Source organism: Anomaloglossus baeobatrachus, chromosome 6, assembly GCF_048569485.1.
Source record: "Anomaloglossus baeobatrachus isolate aAnoBae1 chromosome 6, aAnoBae1.hap1, whole genome shotgun sequence".
Taxonomy (NCBI): Eukaryota; Metazoa; Chordata; class Amphibia; order Anura; family Aromobatidae; genus Anomaloglossus; species Anomaloglossus baeobatrachus.
Genome location: NC_134358.1, coordinates 523,181,484 through 523,194,266, shown reverse-complemented (window position 1 = coordinate 523,194,266; position 12,783 = coordinate 523,181,484). Strand labels below are relative to the sequence as shown.

General features: G+C 47.7%; 1 protein-coding gene across 1 annotated transcript in view; it reads left to right on the top strand.

The window, feature by feature from the left end:
• MTPAP (mitochondrial poly(A) polymerase) overlaps window positions 1–12,783 on the top strand; it is a 68,633-nt gene that overhangs the window by 34,689 nt on the left and 21,161 nt on the right. Inside the window, exons 5-6 of the mRNA XM_075315517.1 lie at window positions 2,072–2,283; window positions 11,282–11,508. Coding sequence (XP_075171632.1) covers window positions 2,072–2,283; window positions 11,282–11,508 — 439 coding nt within the window. The remainder of the gene's footprint in view (window positions 1–2,071; window positions 2,284–11,281; window positions 11,509–12,783) is intronic.

Sequence of the window (12,783 nt, the reverse complement as noted above, 5' to 3'; positions counted from 1 at the left end):
GCTGATGCTGGGAGGAGAGAGGCTGATGCTGGGAGGAGAGAGGCTGATGCTGGGAGGAGAGAGGCTGATGCTGGGAGGAGAGAGGCTGATGCTGGGAGGAGAGAGGCTGATGCTGAGGGCAGAGAGGCTGATGCTGGTGCAGCATGGGGGATGGTGCACGATGGGGGGTGCGCAGCATGGGGGATGGAGCACGATGAGGAGTGCGCAGCATGGGGGATGGAGCACGTTTGGGAGTGCGCAGCATGGCGGATGGAGCACGTTTGGGAGTGCGCAGCATGGCGGATGGAGCACGTTTGGGAGTGCGCAGCATGGCGGATGGAGCACGTTTGGGAGTGCGCAGCATGGCGGATGGAGCACGTTTGGGAGTGCGCAGCATGGGGGATGGAGCACGTTTGGGAGTGCGCAGCATGGGGGATGGAGCACGTTTGGGAGTGCGCAGCATGGCGGATGGAGCACGTTTGGGAGTGCGCAGCATGGCGGATGGAGCACGTTTGGGAGTGCGCAGCATGGCGGATGGAGCACGATGGGGGGTGCGCAGCATGGCGGATGGAGCACGATGGGAGGTGCACACCTCCCCCAACACACACAACACACCACACACACACTGGGAACCACAAACACCGCCCTACACAGACACCCACACACACAGACAACGCTGCACACACACAACACCCAACACACAAACACCGCGCCATACATAAATATACGCACATATCATGCAATACACACATTGCACAAAACATACCTCCCCCCAAAACACACCACACCCACACAAACCGTGCAACACATACACACACAACGCTACAGACACACAGTGCTCCACAAACAACGCAACACACGCAACACACACACAACACCGCTCTCACCCCCCGCCACACCCAGACAACACCCAGAACATGTACAGCGCCCTACACAAACACTTGGTAACTACACACAACAACATCTATATATATATATAACAAAAATCATACATGAACTACACAATACGTAAATTCTAGAATACCCGATGCGTAGAATCGGGCCACCTTCTAGTGCTGTATATAAGAGCCCAGGCTGGGGTTATAACATTAAAAACACTTTATAATACTCGCCTAACGGTCACGCTGTGGACCTTATGGGCGTTTCTGTTCTCCGGTGCCGCCTCTTTTGGCCATCTTTGTTCTCCTTCTTCTCTAGCCGCGGTGCATGATGGGTCCGACGTCATCCACACTCGCCGGCATTCAGGTCCTGTGCAGGCGCACTTTGATTTGCCATTAGCAGGGCAGATCACAGTATTGTAGTGCGCGGGGCCGGCGAGTGTGGATGATGTCGGACCCGTCATGCACCGCGGCTTCAGAAAGAGAACGAAGATGGCTGAAAGAGGAGGCGCCGGCACCGGACAATGGAGACGCCCATAAGGCCCACCGCGCCATCATTAGGTAAGTATTATAAAGTGTTTTTATGTTATACCCCCGGCCTGGGCTCTTATATACAGCATGTTAGAATGCTGTACATAAAAGCCCAGTGGTGGTGGCCGCAGCTTATACGCCAAAAAAAAAAAAGGTGACAGGTTCCCTTTAATGGAACCAACAAATGTAATGCCCCAGATTCTCAACTAGCTCAAAGGAAGGTCAGTTTTATAGCTTCTCTAATCGGCAAAATTGTTTTCAGCTGTGCTAACATACTTGCACAAGAGTTTTCAGGGGATTTCTAACAATCCATTAGCCTTCTAACACAGCAAGCACAATGTACCGTTAGAACACTGGAGAGGTGGTTGTTGGAAATGGCCCTCTATACACCTATGTAGATATTGCATTCAAAACCAGACGTTTGAAGCTAGAATAGTCATTTACCACATTACCAATGTATAGTGTATTTGTGTTTAATTTGTTAGCTTTACTGAAAAAAAATGTGCTTTTCTTTAAAAATAAGGAAATATCTAAGTGACCCTAAACTTTTGAACTGTAGTGTATAAATAAGTAATTGGGAGCTCCAAGCTACACCGCTCCTCTAACGTACCTGAGGCGTCCCGCCATACTTTGCTGATCTTCTCCCACCAGTGTGTGATGGATTAATCTTCATGTGTCCACAGACCACAGGCGGTTACAGCGCAGAGTTTTGGATGAGGCGCGTCTCCTCGGGAAGAACGGCACAACAGAAGATCCTGTCTGTGATTGGTGAATGTATAGACAGCTTTGGCCCCGGATGTAATGAAGTACATAAAATACTAAACGCCCGCTGTCCTCTGGTACGGTTCAGCCACCAGCCCTCAGGCATCCAGTGTGACCTGACAGCCGACAACAAGTAATTACATCTAATACTTGAGTGAAAAAATATTCTTAATTCTCTGTTTATTTCCCTTGTATTGACCTCCAATACGCATTCTTATGGCATTGTTTAAAGGGAACCGGTCATCAGGCTTGGGGACTAAAAGCTGCGGCCACCACCTGTGGGCTCTTATATACAGCATTCCAAAATACTGTATATAAGAGCCCAGGCCGCTGTGTAGAACGTAAAGATCACTTTTATAAGTCTCACCTAGGGTGCGGTCTGGTCCAATGGGTGTTGCTGCTCTCCGGTCCGGCGCCTCCTCTGCTGCTTTCTCCATCCTCCTTCTATCCCGCTCAGTGTGGATGACGTGATCTAGGTCTTCTACACCGGCATTGCGGACCTGCGCAGGCGCACTTTGATCTGCCCTGCTGAGGGCAGATCAAAGTATTGTAATGCGCATGCGCGGGCGGTCTTTAACCTTTCCTCACGTCTGCGCATTACAGTACTTTGGTCTGCCCTCAGCAGGGCAGATCAAAGTGCGCCTGCACAGGACCGCAATGCCAGCCTATGTGGAAGACGTGGGACATGTCATAGAAGGAGGACTACATGTCATGCACATTGACCTCAGAAGAGGACTGCAATTGCCGCAGAGAGGAGGTGCCGCGCCAGATAGCAGCAACATCCATTGGAATGGACTGCCCCCCCTAGGGGAGTATTATAAGTGTTTTTATGTTGTACAGAGTGTCCTGGGATTTTATATACTGCGTATTAGATTGATGGATATAAGAGGACACTGGTGGTGGCCGCAGCTTATAGTCACCAAATCTGGTGACAGATTCCCTTTAAGGGGCCTTATTCTGTAGCCCTTTTACATGGTGCTGTACCTACAGGATATGAGATCAGGCAGGATTGGGTCTGAAAATAGTCATAATCACTAATTTTACAGTGGCTATTTAACCCTTTAGTGACGGAGCTAATTTTCACCTTAATGACCAGACCAAATTTTGCAATTCTGACCAGTGTCACTTCATGAGGTTATAACTCTGGAACGCTTCAACGGATCCCGGTGATTCTGAGATTGTTTTTTCGTCACATATTGGACTTCATGTTAGTACCAAATTTAGGACAATATTTTTTGCGTTTATTTATGAAAAAAATTGAATATTGGCAAAAATTTTGAAAATTTAGCAATTTTCAACTTTTGAATTTTTATACCGTTAAACCAGAGATTTCTGTGACACAAAATAGTTAATAAATAACATTTCCCACATGTCTACTTTACATCAGCACAATTTTGGAAACAAAATTTTTTTTTGTTAGGAAGTTAGAGGGGTTCAAAGTTTATCAGCAATTTCTCATTTTTACATCAAAATTTACAAAACCAGTTTTTTAGGGACCACATCACATTTGAAGTGACTTCAATAGGATGTAGATGACAGAAAATACCCAAAAGTGACACCATTCTAAAAACTGCACCCCCCAAAGTACTCAAAACCACATTCAAGAAGTTTATTAACCCTTCAGGTGCTTCACATGAACAAAAGCAATGTGGAATGAAAAAAAGCAAAAATTAAATTTTACCTAAAAATGTTGCTTTAACCCAAATTTATTCACTTTTAGAAGAAATAACACAACAAAATGGACCCCAAAACTTGTTCCCCACTTTCTTATGAGTGCGCCGATACCCCACATGTGGTCAGAAACCTCTGTTTGGACAAATGGGAGGGCTCGGAACAGAAGGAGCAATATTTGAATTTTGGAAAGCAAATTTGGCTGAAATAGATTGCGGGCACCATGTTGCATTTACAGGTCCGCTAAGGTACCTAAACAGAAGAAATCCCTCACAAGTGACACCATTTTGGAAACTAGACCCCTCAAGGCTTCTATCTAGGGGTATAGTGAGCATTTTAGATCCACAGGTACTTCACAGATTTTGTTAACGTTACGTTGTCATATTGAAAATTTTAATAATTTTCTCAAAAATGTTGCTTTAGCATCAATTTTCTCACTTTTTCAAGAGGTAATTCCAAAAATTTGACCTCAAGGTTTGTTAACCACTTTTTTATGAGCGCGGTGATACCTCACATGTGGTCTGAAACCTTTGTTTGGACAAATGGGAGGGCTTGGAACGAAAGGAGCAATATTTGAATTTTGGAAAGGAAATTTGGCTGAAAAAGATTGCGGGCACCATGTCGCATTTGGAGGTCCCCTAAGGTACCTAAACAGCAGAAACCCCGCACAAGTGACCCCATTTTGGAAACTAGGCCCCTCAAGGAATTTATCTAGATGTTTGGTGAGTACCCTGAACCCTCAGGTGCTTCACAGAATTTTATAACGTTGAGCCATGAAAAAAAAAAAATAAAATTTTACCACAAAATTGTTATTTCAACCAGGTAGCTTTTTTTTTACAAGGAAAAAATTCAGCATAACATTTATTGTGCAATTTCTCCTGAGTTTGGCGATACCTTATATGTGGTGGAAATCAACTGTTTGGGCGCATGGCAGGGCTCGGAAGGGAAGGAGTGCCATTTGACTGAAAAATTGGCTGGAATCAATAGCGGACGCCAGGTTGCATTTGGAGAGCCCCTGAGGTGCCTAAACAGTGGCGGTCCCCCACAAGTGACTCCATTCTGGAAACAAGACACCTCAAGGCTTTTATCTAGGTGTATAGTGAGCAGTTTGAATCCACGAGTACTTCACAGAATTTGATAAGCTTAGGTTGCCATATTGAAAATTTTCATTTTTTTCACAAAAATGTTGCTTTAGCATCAAATTTCTCACTTTTTCAAGAGACAACAACAAACCGTGGACCCCACAGGTTGTTATCCAATGTCTTATGAGCACAGGGATACCCCACATGTGGCCAAAAACCTCTGTTTGGATAAATGGGAGGGCTTGGAATGGAGGGAGCACCATTTGAATTCTGGAAAAGTTAAAATAAATTGCGGGCACCATGTCACATTTGCAGGGCCTTTTGGGTACCTATACAACAGAAACCCCCCACAAGTGACTCCATTTTGGAAACTGGATTTTATTCAGGAGTATAGTAAGCATTTTGAATCCACAGGTACTTCACAAAAATGTTGCTGTAGCAACAAATGTCTCACTTTTAGGCTATGTGGCCATGATCCAGCGACACGGCGTCCAGTACACAGTGTCAGCCTCCTGCAGAGATGTGAGTGTTGTCCACAGGAGAACGCAGCTGCCCATGCCCACGATTTGGGTTCAGGCCACTGTGGAGCTCTATGCTACCTGCAGAGAACACTCTTGTCTCCGCAGCATAAATTGACATGCTGAGGCTCGGGAAGCTGCGCCACAGGTCGGTTTATGCTGCGGAGAAAAGAAGCACATTGGGCATGGGATTTCTAAAAATCCTTCCACTGTGCTTCTACTGCACAACGCAGCGCTATGGACACAGGGACACACTATGGACACACTCTGCGCCCAAAACGCTGCAAACCCCGATTATGGGCGCACAGCCTAAAATGCTACAATGGATGAATGGATAGATGTCAAACATATATAACGTCCCACCCCCTGCATATTCTAAGCTGGCGCCCTTTGGTGCCTTTCATGTGGCACTAAAGGGTGCCTAGCCTTGTATTTAGCCCCCCAAAAAATTAATAATTAAAATAAACGACGTGGGGTCCCCCCTATTTTTGATAGCCAGCTAGGGTAAAGCAGACAGCTGTAGCCTGCAAACCACAGCTGACAGCTTCACCTTGTCTGGTGATCAATTTGGAGGGCTCCCCAGGCGTTTTTTTTTAAAAAAAACAAACCGTGGGGTCCCCCCCAAATTAGATCACCAGCCAAGGTGAAGCGGACAGCTGGGGTCTGGTATTCTCAGGGTGGGAAGAGCCATGGTTATTGGACTCTTCCCAGCCTAAAAATAGCAGGCCGCAGCCACCCCAGAAGTGGCGCATCCATTAGATGCGCCAATCCTGGCGCTTCGCCCCAGCTCATCCCGCGCCCTGGTGCGGTGGCAGACGGGGTAATATATGGGGTTGATACCAGCTGTAATGTCACCTGGCATCAAACCCTGGGGTTAGTGATGTCACGGCATCTGAACAGATACCCGACATCACTAACCCAGTCAGTAATAGAAAAAAAAAAAAGACAAAAAAAAAATGTATTTGAAAAAACACTCCCCGAAACATTCCTCTTTCCCCAATTTATTGAAAATAAAGAAATTCCGGTCGCTGTAATCCATTTTGGAGGTCCCACGCCGACTCTGGATCTTCTAGAATATGGGGGGCACATTCATGGAACGTATCCCCCATTTTCTGGAAGAGCAAGCTCTCCATGAGCAGTGTGGGTGCAGTAATCTGAGAATACTGCACTCACACTGCCCCGGTCCAACCTAGGGCAGAGTGACCTGCAGTAACCTCATTCCAGAATATGAGGGGCACGCTCACAGAACGTACCCCCCATTTTCTGGAACAGCAGTCTCTCCATGTGAGGAGTGTGACTGCAGATTACCGCACTCACCCTCCCCCGGTCCACAGTGGAGCCTGTGCAGCAGCGACGTCAGGGTCCCTGCTTGCAGGGATCCAGCTGACAGCCGCTGTCTGCGCATGCGCCGCCAGCATTCAAGAAGGAGGCGGCGTGATCGCGGGACGGATCACCAGACAGGTAACGTAAGACCGGGGGCTGGGGGGGGTGACTGGGGGTGACCTAGCGGGACCTGGGGACACCTTTCTGTCGCATGTGACGTGTCACATGCGTCAGAAAGAGCAGAATGAATGCGGCCGCGCGCTGTGCGCCGCCATCTTCCACGCTCTGGAGGGGGGAGGGGGGTGGTGGCTCTGGAGAACCGGAGGTGGCTCCGGTGACCAGAGGGCTCCGGTGGACCGGAGGAGGGGTCAGGGGGAGGACATTTCCCTCCGATCTGAAATGTTTGATCATTTCAGATCGGAGGGAAATGAATGCAGAGCCGGCGCCGGCGGCAGTTTTCTGTGCGCTTCGGCGCCATTTTGAGTGCTCCGGAGGGGGGGTAGGGGTGGTGGGGGGACTCTCCGGTACCGGGGGCTTTGGGGGCACTAGGGGTTTAGATTTCTTTCTCATCTGACATGTTTGATCATGTCAGATGAAAAAGAAATCAGTTTTACCGGCCATTTCTTTTTTTTTCATGTGTTCGTCGGTATACAGTGTATACCGCCGATCACATGATCGGGGTCCAAAAAAAACACCCCGATTCATAATCTGGGGGGGTCTCAGCTACCCCCGGTAGCTGAAACCCCCGAGATTTTCGGTCGCTAGGGGGCGCTACAGGGTTTTTTCGGGCCGCCGCTTTAAAGCGGCGGAACAGAATAAGTACCCTGTTTTGCCGCCGCTTTGTCGTACGGCCGTCGTTATGAGGTTAAACCTTCTTTGACCTAATGTAAAATAGAAAAAAATATATCCTTTTAAGCATAATAATAAGCCAATATTGCACAGAAAAAGAAACAACCACTCTTTGGTAAGAAAAAAAAGCAAGAGACTGTCAATAAGATCAATGCCACCAAACCACATATGCAAGTCTTTGAAATGTAAATCCATCGACACCTTTATATCTTCTGTCTGTTGCTGCTTTGATAGCTCATTGGTTGATGTTGCTTGGCATTTAACTGGCATTTAACATCACACAGACAGTGATCCATCAATCCAGCTAAAGACTTTAGTGCTGGTTGGATAAAACCATGGGAGACATTGGCTTTGGATGTTGTGTCACATAAAGAGCACTTAAAGGGATTTTCCCCTCAAACAAAGTTGATTTTAATCACTACGTCTTGGAATAATGATGATTTATACAATTGGATGTGTTTATAACAAATGTTCCTGTGCTGAGATAATGTTATATATGTGTCATTGCTGTGTAATGGCTGTGTCTGACCGTGCAGGGACATGACCTGACCACACCACATCTCCTGGGCAGGGGAGGAAGGAAAAGAGAGTATAGAGACATTGCAGTGTAGGATCATAAATTATTCTTCCTTTGAGGTAAAACATTGTTTAAAAACAGGCAATGAAATGTTTTACCTCACAAGAAGAATCAGCTGTGAAAATGATTATTATTCCAAGATCCATTGATTAAACTCCACTTTAACATTAACGTTGTGGGGAAAACCCCTTTAATCCCTTCACCCCTGGGTAATTTTCTATTTTTTTTCCCCCTTCTATCAGGAGCCATAACTTTTTTTTTTTTTTTTTTTTTTCATTTTTCCATGAATATAGTCATATGAAGGCCCTTTTTTTTTGGGGGGGGGGGGGGTGAGTTGTACTTTTATGCCACCATTCATTTCATCATGTGATGCAGTGGAAATCGGGGAAAAAACATTCCATTCACATTTGAAATTGCAAAAAAAAAAAAAAAGTGCAGCTTTGCAATTGTTAATTTTGGAATGTCTGCATGACAATAAGGCCTAAGCCACACGGCGAGAAAATCGGTGCGAGTGGAGTGTGATAAAACATCGCATTCCCCTCGGACCAATATTAGCCTGTGTGTCAGCACCTATGAGCAATTATTTTCTCAGCCCTAATCGGACCGAGAAAACAATCGCAGCATGCTGCAACTGTAATGCGAGACTCTTTCTCTCGCACCCATTCAAGTCTATGGGGCGAGAGAAAAATCGCACTGCACTCGCGGTACACCGGTGTACTGCGAGTGCAGGGCGAGAATCGCAATAGCTGGCTATGGAGGAGAGAGGGAGATAAATCCCTCCCTCCTCCTCCTCCTCCGTGCCAGCCCGCCCTTCCGCAGCTCTGGCCCGCCCTCTGCAGCTGAGGACCGCTCGCACAGTCGGACCTCAGACGCAGGCACACTCGCATGACACTCGGCTCCTGCTGTGCTGCCAGCGCGAGCCGAGTGTCATGCGAGCATCGCACTAGTGCCCCGTGTGGCCCCGGCCTAACTGTGGTTTGGGGGTTCAGTCGTGCTGACAGATTCCTTTTTAAAGGGAATCTGTCACCACTTTTGAGCTGTGGAATGGAGAAGCTGTGGACACGTAGCACAATAGGGTCTTACCAAATTGAAAACCCAATTATCAAAATAGGTAAACTCGCATATAGGGATTGTGCCAGTCACTGCTCCTAAAATCACGTAGTATCAATGTGGAAACACCTGTACCCCAAAGTATTCAGAAGGAGAAAGATGAAAGAAACAGAGTATCACACCGCGCTTGTCACCATTCAAGACCAAATAAACTATTCCATGTCTTTATTGAGGGAGTAAAGGACCGGTCAGTGCGTTTCGGAGGACGCAGCCCCCTTCCTCACTACATATAGCAATGACAAGAATCATTCTTGACCCATTCATTTGAGTGTGGAGTATTGGTCCGCTAATCTGATCAAAACGGACATGTTTCTATGTCCGTGGAAAAAAAAGTGATCTATGCACAACCCCATAGATTATAATTGGTGCAAAAAAAAAATGGATGTGACAACGGATGTGAAATGTGGACGTCTGAATAAGGCCTTAAAGGGAACCTGTCACCAGAATTTTCACTATGAAACTAAAAGATTCCCCTTCTGCAGCTCCGGGGCTGCGTTCTAGAAAGGTTCCTCTTCCTACTGTGCCCCCCTTTCAGACCTAAATAAATATTTTATAAAATCTTACCTTTTGGTATGCTAATGATGTTTTCTGGCCACGGGGACGGGCTGTATGTCTTTCGTTATTCCCCCTCCTGACGCTGTTCACCGTCCCCCATTGTTCATTTACATAGATGAGGCCGCCGCCCTCATGTAACGCAGTGCTCCTGAGTTCTTGCGCATGCGCAGTGGCACTATCACGGGACTGAGCATTGTGCAAATTGCGAGCGCTGGTGAGGTTATTGTGCAGGCGCGAGATTATGGGCGGCGCTGGAATGTCATCACCAGCGTCATCCAAGTACCCACCCATAATCTCGTGCCCGCGGTAATAGGTAACGTGGATAATTAATATGGGGCGGCGCAGTGGTTAGCACTGCAGTCTTGCAGCGCTGGGTTCCTGGGTTCAAATCCCACCAAGGACACCATCTGCAAGGAGTTTGTATGTTCTCCCCGTGTTTGCGTGGGTTTCCTCCGGTTTCCTCCCACACTCCAAAGACATACAGATTGGGACTTTAGATTGTGAGCCCCAATGGGGACAGTGTTCCTGATGTATGTAAAGCGCTACGGAATATGTTAGCGCTATATAAAACTAAAGATTTGATTTAAAGATTTGATATGGCCAGCACTAGCGCATAACGGTGGAGACAGAGGGAAAAGCGTGGGCACGAGATTATGGGTGGGTACTTGGATGACGCTGGTGATGACATTCACAGCGCCGCCCATAATCTCGCGCCTGCGCAATAACCTCACCAGCGCTCGCAATTTGCACAATGCTCAGTCCCGCGATAGTGCCACTGCGCATGCGCAAGAACTCAGGAGCACTGCGTTACATGAGGTTGGCGGCCTCATCTATGTAAATGAACAATGGGGGACGGTGAACAGCGGCAGGAGGGGGAATAATGGAAGAAATACAGCCCGTCCCCGTGCCCAGAAAACATCATTAGCATACCAAAAGGTAAGATTTTAGAAAGTGTTTATTTAGGTCTGAAAGTGGGGCCAGTAGCAAGAGGAACCTTTCTAGAACGCAGCCCAGGAGCCGCAGAAGGGGATTCTTTTAGTTTATTTGCGAAAATTCTGGTGACAGGTTCCCTTTAATTGCTGATGCTTGAGTTACTTAAGACGTAAGGCGAAAAAGCTGTACAAGAGTACACAGTCCATTTCGGGGTGTTCACCAATGTTTCACCAATTTGTTTAGCATATTTTATATTTTTTAGTTACTTTGCAGTGAACAGGGAATTATTTCAGTCTATGGCGCCCTCTGCTGGATTCATCAGAAAACTGCAATCATTTGTTTATAACCCAGGCTGTACATTTAGTTGAGTTTCCTCCCTTTGTGATCAGTGCTGATTATAGAGAGAGATAAAATATATGAAGTTAATTCCAAACCGGCACGGCACCCGGAACATATATTATTCAAGGGATCTATACATTGTTTTAAGTTTTTTTTTATTTTTTGTGTTTATAGAATTGCACTGCGGAGCTCTGAGCTGTTGTACATTTACGGTAACCTGGACCACAGGGTGCGGGCGCTGGTCTTCACTCTCAGATGCTGGGCTCGCGTCCACGGGATCACTAGCGGCATTCCTGGACAGTGGATCACCAATTTCTCCCTCACCATGATGGTCTTATTCTTCTTACAGAAGAGAAATCCTCCTGTTATCCCAACACTTGACCAGCTGAAAAGTCTTGCAGGTAACGAGAGAGAATTATTAATTTTTTTTAATCCCCCCCCAAAAAAAAATAAAAATTGGAGGGAGGTGTGTAAGGGGTGCAATCGTATTTTCTTTGTCGCTCCTAATTGGGAGACCCAGACAATTGGGTGTATAGCTATGCCTCTGGAGGCCACACAAAGCATTACACTAAAAGTGTAAAGCCCCTCCCCTTCAGGCTATACACCCCCCGTGCTGCTACGGGCTCATCAGTTTTCTTGCTTTGTGCGAAGGAGGTCAGACATCCACGCATAGCTCCACAGCTTAGTCAGCAGCAGCTGCTGACTATGTCGGATGGAAGAAAAGAGGGCCCATAACAGGGCCCCCAGCATGCTCCCTTCTCACCCCACTTTTGTCGGCGGTGTTGTTAAGGTTGAGGTATCCATTGCGGGTACGGAGGCTGGAGCCCACATGCTGCTTTCCTTCCCCATCCCTCAATTAGGGCTCTGGGTGAAGTGGGATCTCATCGGTCTCCAGGCACAGGAGACCGTGCTCCATCCACAGCTCCTGAGGACCCTGCTGGATAGGAGCCGGGTATCGTTCAGGGACATGGCCCTGCTACTTGGAGGTACTCTGGGTCCCCGTGGGGACCGCGCACAGCAACACTCCAGCATTGCTGGGTGTGCTAGTGCACCGGGGACCGCAGCGCTGACTGCGTTTTGTGCCACTATACACTCAGCGTTGCTGAGTGTGTTTGTGTAGGGGGACTGCCGCGCTGGCCGCCGCTGCCATGGGTACACTGTGGCGCGGCTGGGACTGTTAGTGCGCCGGGGACTTCCGCGCCGACCGCGCTTATACGGCGGCCGCGCTTATAACTCGAGTCCCCGGCTTCTGCGGCCTAGTCTCTTTTCTTCCCGCCCTCAGCCCTGCCAGTCAGGGGACGGGCGGGACGCTGTACAGGGTATGGCTACAGTACAGCAGCACTAAGGGCTGGAGCATGCTTTGCATACTCCACCCCCCTCACTCTGCACAGTGGGGCACCAGTTCCCGCACTTTTCTGGGTCACGCCCACGGCTCCCTCCTCTCCTCAGGACGCTGGCAGCCATTACTCTCAGCTCTGCTAACGCTGGAGAGGACAGACAAGCTGAAAGAGACCCAGGCAGGAATTCTGGTGCCCACACAAACGCTTTGCAAGGGCGGTAAGCAGCACCTGTGGTGCTGGCCCCACTAGTGCAAGTGTATTTATAGTTTATGGATTATAGTCTATACTTTACACTGTATGGTGCACTGTTGATTTTTGGCTATATCCCCTCCTGTA